Raw genomic sequence first — 8,526 nt, 5'->3', positions numbered from 1 at the left:
TTTTTAAAATAAAATAATAGTACATAACTTTATCTCCAATTCGTTTAATTTTTTTCAGACTTCTGAAGAACTTCAAAAGTAATTAACTAAAAAATAAGTTATGATTGATTTATGCAATATATTAATAGGAGATATCATGCATTGAGTTAAAAATATAAGTAACATGTGTATACATGTGTTATATGTTTACATTATATATAGTGTTAAAATTTTACTTTTACTGGCTTTGTGCATGCGCGTCTGGGTTACCACCCATTCAACATTTATTCTATTTCACTACTGTTGCGTTGCGGTTTAAACGGTGAGTGAGCCAGTGTAGTTACAGGCACAAGAGACATCGTTACTTTGTTCCCAAGTTGGTGGCATTGGCAATATATAATTATAAAAATGTAAATATAATATATATGTATATACGTTCTAACAAAAAAAAACACCAGAAAAAGGAAAGAAAAAAAGAATATAACAGAAAAAATATGAGATTTGATAAACAATGATTCGTGTACTAAATAGGCGTAACATTCAGCTTCCAAGTTGGTTAATATTTATACATTAAATAAATAATAATAGTATTAGGAGAAGGTTTGGAGCATATTCCACTACGCTGCTATTTTTTTCAAATAAAGTAAAAAAAACACTAGCGATGAACTCAATAATATTAAACCTATACTGTATCTCTATTCTTAAATATCCTTCAAAAAATAAAGCATTATCTTACGTAGAAAAAAGAAAAATATCATCAAGTTAAACATATGACTGAAACATATTATGAAACTCTTTAAAAAATATTTGTCATTTTTAATGTGTCATATCACTGGTATTTGAGTGACCATGTGTATGTTAATTAGAAACGGTAAAATATACAGAAAGCAAAAGTAAGTTAAGAGCTTTGACTTCATTACGGTTAAGTTATATAACTCTAATACCAATCATTTAATTAGAAAAAAAGGTGTGTCATGCGGGAATTGATATGGAATGTTGCGCGTGCCGGTAAAAAACTTACAAACTCGTTATTTATAATAATTTCTTTTCTTTATAACAGTTTCAAAATAAGTAGGAAATATTCTTCGTAAAAATCATATTAAAGTGTCTTTACGGCCTTTTTATCATTTAAATCACATTATTATATTTATTTACATAAATCGCATGCGCTTTGCTCATCGTGTTAAATGATTAAGCAATCGATATGATAGTGATGCGCCTATGCTTTTTTTGGGGCACACGTTAAGTAACCGGTAATAGAATTAATTCAGATAATATTATGTCCGTTAGAAAAGGAAAGACGATCATAACCTGTTCTTTGCACTCGATTTCTATCATTTTAAAACACGAAATATACGACACAACTATATAAATATAGATGGAAATAGCCGAAACTACGCAAACAAGCCCAGCTTGTTGTGGAATACACAACTTTATTAGAGTGGCCAGCTTTTAGCTAAACAATATGGCTACCCTTGTGAGTTAATGCTTATGACGAAGTTATATTTTATTTTAATTCAGATAATTCATTTTTTATTTTTATTTTTACAGACGAAATTGACAGCCTTAGCTATCCTTTTAAATAGCTGCTACGCAGGTATTTTACATGGACACAGTCATCATGAAGATCATAGCCATGGTTACCCAGCGGCACCACTTTCCAGCTTATTCTCAGCATCTTCTTCAAATGCCTTGGCATCGTCAAGTTTCTCTCCCAGTTCATTTCCAGTTGGATCTCTACCATCTGCTACTTATTCTGGTGACAGTCATATAGGAAGTGGTCTCTCGAACGGATTTGGACATGTAGAAAGTGGTCACTCGAGTGGATTCGGACATGTAGAAACTGGTCACTTGAATGGATTTGGACATGTAGAAAGTGGTCACTCGAATGGATTTGGGCACGTAGAAAGTGGGCACTCGAGTGGATTCGGACATGTAGAAAGTGGTCACTCAAGTGGATTAGATGCTGGCCTTATTGGTAGTGGTTATTCCAATGGCTATGGTTCTGGTGTTATTGGAAGTGGATTCAGTACTGGTATTGGTGGAAGTGGCCACTTAACTGGATTCGGTGGGGCTAATACTGGTTTCGGTACAGCGGGACTCACTGATGTTTCTGTTGGCAGCAATGGATTTGGAGCAGTTGGAGCTGGAGCTGCTCTTCCTGGTTCAGCAATTATTGGAAATAATGCACCACCTGCAGGACCAAAAGCTCCAGTTATCACTGAAATTCATGGCCTTGCTAACAATAATGGTGCTCCTACAAAATACCGTGTTCGTGATGAAACTTACCAAGTATTTCGTGATGTAACACACAGAGTTCCCCAACCCGTTCCCGTACCGGTTCCTCAAACTGTTCAAATTCCTGTTCCACAGCCTTACCCTGTCCAGGTCCCTGTTGTAAGAAACATCCCCGTTCCCGTTGTTAAGATCCAGCACGTGAAAGTCGACAGACCCGTACCTTACCCCGTAGAAAAAATTGTAAAAGTGCCAGTTGAGAAAGTTGTTCATGTGCCAGTCGACCATCCCGTGCCAGTTGAGAAAATTGTCGAAGTGCCCGTTGTAAAACTTGTCAAAGTTCCAGTCCATGTCGTGAAGAATTACCCAGTACCCTTGTTCAAGACTGTTCACCATAAGGCCCACTCCAGCCACGGTCAAAGCTATGGCCACGGTAACGGTCATGGTCACGGTCACGGCCATGGTCACGGCCACGGACATGGATTGTCCCTGTGGTAAACCAATGGTTAGAATGAATATTAAATACAAATGTACATATCTCATTCGCAATGCAACCTAGTATGGTTTATTTGTAAATATACGTCACGTCGTTAGCTCATCGAGAGGCTGCAATGTAGGGTGATAACTAAGTCATTAATTTAGGTAAATGAACTGTGGGTTAAATTTTTCACGTTTTGTAAATAGTAATATAAGTTTTATTACTTTATTAAAACAATAATCCAAAGATTCTCAACTTTGATTTATGCCTTATAATCCTTTACAAGATCTGTAGTTACATATTTGTAGAATTGTTAATTATTAACTTAACTATTTTAGTTAATATATATATTAACCATATATTATAAATATATATATTTATTCGATATTTCAATAATTTCTACATTATAGTAAATAAATAAATATGTAATGGCAAAATAAAGTACAACTATAACATTTCTTATATTCGATTTTAATTATTTTGCCCTGATTTTGATGATTTCTTGAAGATATATAAAAAAAATTACTGTAAGATTAAATAACACCTATGACTCACAGCTGTCAGCAGCTGTGTAGATTTGTGAAAATACACCTCAAAAATCAAAATCAAAATAAAGTAGGCTTTTACAAGCACTTTTGAATCGGTTCGGAATGTAGATTCTACCGAGAAGAACCGGCAAGAAACTCAGTAGTTATTCTTTTTCAACATCTAAAAATACAGTCATGTTAGTTAAATACAATTACATATGTATGTTATATATCCTGCCTGGAAGTCAACAAGCATTAACTCCACGCTTTTTTATCATCTATATAATCTTGTATCGAATAATATGCCTTATTTACCAATGTATTTTTTACAAATGATTTGAATTTATGAAACGGCAAAGTTAAAAAAATTAAATTGCTATTTTTCATACAAAACAAGCTGAATCAAAGTGCTTTTCGGATTAATATTGTTTTTTTTTAACCGATATAAATTTTGATATTATTTTTATTTACCACCATTATAAAACCTACAAAGTTTGACTGAGATACTGTCAAAACTATGTTAGCATTGACTTCTGTAATACGTTTCTAGCACAATAGTAGTTTTACAAAATATTATTTTCACCGATATCACAATATAGAAAACACATTCTTGAATTATGTGTAAGCTGACTATTCAAAAGTGCTGATATTCTCAAACCGTGGAACTCGTATGTAGTAGTTTTATTTTTAATTTATACTGTAATTTTTTTGGCTGAAAAAACTCTTGGATTTAATACTGAAATTGGTACCACTCGTCTAGTATTATATCTTATGACATATTACTTTGGGATACCGCTACAGATATTGAATCTGTTTTCATTTTGCAAAAGAGAGCTTGTTTTTACCAAATAGGAATACTTTACAGTTGCTTCAAAATATATTTACAACAATGTTATGTGCTATCACAGTAACATTGATTACTTTCATAGAAAGTTTCCTTCTTAGGACAAGGTATTCATTTCTATAATAAAATTTAGATATTTTAAACTTCGTAATTCATAAATTCAAATAGTTTGTTAAAAAACATTAATAAATTATACATATTAGTCTATTTAACACAAAGATTATATAAAAGAAAAAAAAAAAGAAAATTACTTGTTGACTTACGGGCAGGATATATATTATGTATGTATTTAAGTGACTTAACTTTGTATTTCAAATGTTGTAAAATAGTATCTACTGAGTTTCTTGCCAGTTCTTCTCGGTAGAATCTACATCTCAAACCGGTGGTAGCTTTACTTTAAATACAGTTCTGTAAAATGACGATTAAAAAGTGCTTGTAAAAGCTTAAGAATGAAGTATATTTTGATTCTGAAATGCCTCATTTTGCTTTGTATACAAAGTATACTGTAAATATGTACAACAAAGGCCTCCATCCCTCTGACGGAGAGACATCAACAAAGAGACTGGCGGTTTGATTGATACACATGTGGCAGCTTTTCAGCCACAATATAAAATCTGATGAGCACAAGATCATATCAACACATGGAATAATTCTTGCCACCTTTGAATCAATAATTTCCGGTTAAAATTCCTGCGATCTCACTACTGGGAAATCTCAGCTAATGTTCATACATTAAATAAATAAAAATAATAGATTGTATTGAAATCTTAAATCATTTAAGAAATGTTACCAAAAACAAATTGTTAAAACAAGAAAAAATAAGTGACCATTGACGACACATAATAAATGGTATAAAAAACATATCATCAAATAAAAAATGCTGTATAGTATTATATAATATTTATCGATTATATCATTTAGGTATTTAGAGCAATTCATTTTAATCAATTAAACCAAAAAACTGTGTAATGTTATTAACTTCCTATTTAGATATAATATTTTAATCTTTTTAAGAATCTATGTACCTACTACTATTTTTTTATGTAAACTGTTTTGAAATTCAAAAGTATAAAGGTCTAAGAAAATGAGAATCTTACTAAATTATAACTAAACATTAAGTGAAATTTAGACATTCAATGAAGAAATCAGATGGACGGATGCAGACGAAGGTCAAGTTACCCCTTAAGCAGAACTTCTGATTTAGATAACTATAAATTAAGTTTTGCAAGAGTATGCGTACCGTTTGAATAATATTTGCCTTTTTTTATTTATTTATATTATAAAAACAAACGATAGGATTAAATGGATGCATGCAATGCATTTTAATCATTAAGCATAAAGAAAGGCTTATTTAACAAGAAAATACATTTATAAAATTGAATATACAGTTTAAAAATGTATATTTTTTCTTTAGCGAATACAATTTTGAGAACTTAATAAATATTTAACAAAAAAAATATTTCATGCTATTTATGAAATACTTAAAACTGGTTGAACTGGCTTATCATTACGACACACTTTCATAGGACTGCTATATAAAAATATAATCGCGTTACAATTATGTAACGGTGACACAGAATTTCCCCGGAAACTCCTCCAAATATCAGTTGAACGATATTTTATTAGTTATACATTCTCGTATGCCAGGTGAAATTATGTTTAGATTAGAAACCGGTTTTAACAAATTATACTCTTGTTATGTAACAAAGGTATGAAGGACGGAAATCGTTTACATCACGAAAAATGCCATCAAATAAATCAATTAAAGATGTAATTCGGTTATATAGGTTAAATGTTAATTTTATAGCCTATTGTTGAAATTTGACCAAAAATTTATAATTTATGTAATCTCACTAGAATGTGTCATAATAAAGGGCAAAGTTAAAAGTTTTTTATTTGGTAGAATCTAAATTTCGAACCGGTGGTACTTTTCATTTCGTACAATTATGTAAAATTACGATTCAAAAGTGCTTGTAAAAACCTAGTTGATTGAAAAATGTTTTGGTTTGATTTGATTATAGGGGAATAACTATTAAGTATGATATTTATTTTAACGACAAAATAATATTTAAATATAGCAAGATACATACTTTCTTCAGGCCGAAACCTTATTTATACAAAATATGATATAATATATATATTTTTATTTCTAATAAATAAAGATAACATAAAATGCGATAACACATGCGTTCGACTAATTTATTCATAGGCGTTGTACCAAAATGGCGACGTCTATGATCAGTATAAATATGTGGTTACGTTACGGTATCAAATCACAAACTTTCCGAACTCGGGGCAAACAACAACAACAACCTTTGTTGGCAGGCTTTAAGCGTTTAGCTAATAGCCATGGCGTTTGTTGTAAGTAAAGCATATTATTTCATAATTAAATATGTAATATAACGTAACTAAACACGTTTTGTAAAACTTTGTATTTCATTGTTTCAGGTCAAGACGGTTTTCCTGTCAGCGCTAGTGTACAGTGCAGCAGCTGGTATATTGACTGGTCAACACGATCATGATTCCTATGTAGATTCGGCACTTAGTGCGCCCTCTGCATCTTATGGTGCACCCTCAAATTCTTATGGGCCACCTAATTTATCAGGGTCAGGAAATTCAGGCTTCAGTGCGCACTCATCAAACAACGGCGGTGTTTTGCATGAACAACATGTGAGTGGACACAATGTGGGCAGTACTTCTTCATTCGGCAGCATTGGACCTGCTTTATCCAGTGGACCATCTTCATTTAACAGCGCTGATTTTACCAACAGTGGCTCATTTTCAAGCGGTAATGCAGGTGGAAGCAGTTCCGCTTTAAGCGGCGATATTGGAAGCACTGGCTCCTTTGTTAGTGGTGGCGATTTAGGTGGCTCTGCTTTTAATGGAGCATCAGACTTCGATAATACTGGAGCAAGTTACAATGATGCAGGATTTAGTGGTCCTTCTTTTTCTGGTTCAGCTACTGATGGAGGATCTCCCGGTTTTAACAATGCGCTCCTCCCTGAAGCCAATTTTGGAGATTCAGGCCTATCAGGTGGAGATCTTGTCGGCGTTGGAGGTGGACTAAATGGTGGTAGACTTACTGTATCTGGAGCCCCGAGAGTTATTGGAACTTCGGTTTCAGTTGGCCGCCCTATAGCTCAGGCTTCAAGATATGAATTGCAATCTGTGGTGCAGAATATCATCCGTCGCATTCCAGTTGAAGTAACACGCCATATACAAGTTTCTGTACCCCAACCCGTCCCAGTTCCTGTGCGTAAAGAAGTAAAAGTTCCCGTTCCTCAACCCTACCCCGTTCATGTAGATGTCGTCAAACATGTACCATATCCCGTATACAAAACTAAACATGTTGAGGTAGATAGGCCAGTACCCGTTGAAGTTGTTAAACATGTACCAATCGAAGTTATTAAAAAGGTTCACGTACCTGTTGAGAGACCTGTGGAAGTAATAAAGAAAGTCCATGTACCAGTTGAGAAACATGTCGAGGTCCCAGTAGCAGTTTGGAAACCTTATCCAATCCACATCATCAAACACGTCACCCATTACAAAAAGAAGAGCTGTTGCTGGTGAAATAAGTCATGATCGTGCCAAATAGTCAAATATAGTTGTAAATACTTTAGTCATTAGATGTATATACGTATAATAGGTAAAATAAATTGTATACTTTTAACTCTTTCTTTTATTTAAATCTTACAACTAGCTGAGCTTCCCGTTTTACTTGTGTTAAACTTCTATTACACTTTTAATATTGGAACATCCTAAAACTTTAAGGAATTTGCCTAGAAATTTAAAAAACTGAGTTATTTTCATATAACATACAAACACTTAAATATTATGTAATTGTATAGATATCATAATTATGTAACATCAGATTAACATAAACCTATATAATAAATACAATAAATGTGCTTATTTTCCATATTATCCTCCTACATAATAGTAAAATTTTCACAATATTAATGGTGGTCTCTCTCAGATTTATTAATCGCTAATATAATATGATATTATCATTAAATCAAATGAATTCTATTGACAGGCTTATATATTTTGTTATATAAAAAAGAGTCGTTGAATACTAGATAGAAGAAAGGAACTTATAAGGTATTTTCCACCATATAGTCAACTTTTGTATACTTTTGGTTCTTATTATAATATCGTTGGTTTAGTAGCTGGAAGTTCTAAGTTCGAATCTCATATCGGCTTCTGGTTGAGTAAACTCAAAGAGGATTTACCTGCTAGTACTTTTACCTAATATGCAAAACCTTTGATGACTCTCTTTCTTTTGTCTTCATTTGGAATACTGCTTTTATTTAATTTTATTCAGATGATAGTTGTATGAGGAACCAGTCAAAATAGAGTCTATGCATATTTCATAAAATATTGTTTTTGTAAGTAGTCGAGAGCTTAGTTTGATTTCAATTTTAAGGAATAAATACCTTTTATTGCCCCAAATCACTACTAAT

At 32.5% G+C, this 8,526-nt stretch overlaps 1 protein-coding gene across 1 annotated transcript; it reads left to right on the top strand.

Moving 5' to 3' along the window:
* The first annotated feature begins 1,444 nt into the window (after positions 1-1,444).
* LOC113399633 (hornerin-like) lies at positions 1,445-7,714 on the top strand. Its single transcript, XM_064217211.1, has 4 exons — positions 1,445-1,456; positions 1,531-2,708; positions 6,273-6,417; positions 6,512-7,714. Exons 1-4 carry the CDS (start codon positions 1,445-1,447, stop codon positions 7,631-7,633), a joined length of 2,457 nt encoding a protein of 818 aa, XP_064073281.1. The 3' UTR covers positions 7,634-7,714.
* The last annotated feature ends 812 nt before the right edge of the window (positions 7,715-8,526 follow it).

The sequence above is a fragment of the Vanessa tameamea genome, chromosome 15 (assembly GCF_037043105.1).
Source record: "Vanessa tameamea isolate UH-Manoa-2023 chromosome 15, ilVanTame1 primary haplotype, whole genome shotgun sequence".
NCBI classification, from domain to species: domain Eukaryota; kingdom Metazoa; phylum Arthropoda; class Insecta; order Lepidoptera; family Nymphalidae; genus Vanessa; species Vanessa tameamea.
The sequence above is the reverse complement of the archived record's forward strand: the minus strand, read 5'-3'. Positions and strand labels throughout refer to the sequence as shown.

Bases quoted from the DNA above. Each gene is read 5' to 3' on its own strand.
- LOC113399633 (XM_064217211.1), top strand. The intron at 2,709-6,272 runs GTAAACCAATGG...ATTTATTCATAG, and splicing joins GGACATGGATTGTCCCTGTG to GCGTTGTACCAAAATGGCGA. The intron at 6,418-6,511 runs GTTTGTTGTAAG...TCATTGTTTCAG, and splicing joins GTTTAGCTAATAGCCATGGC to GTCAAGACGGTTTTCCTGTC.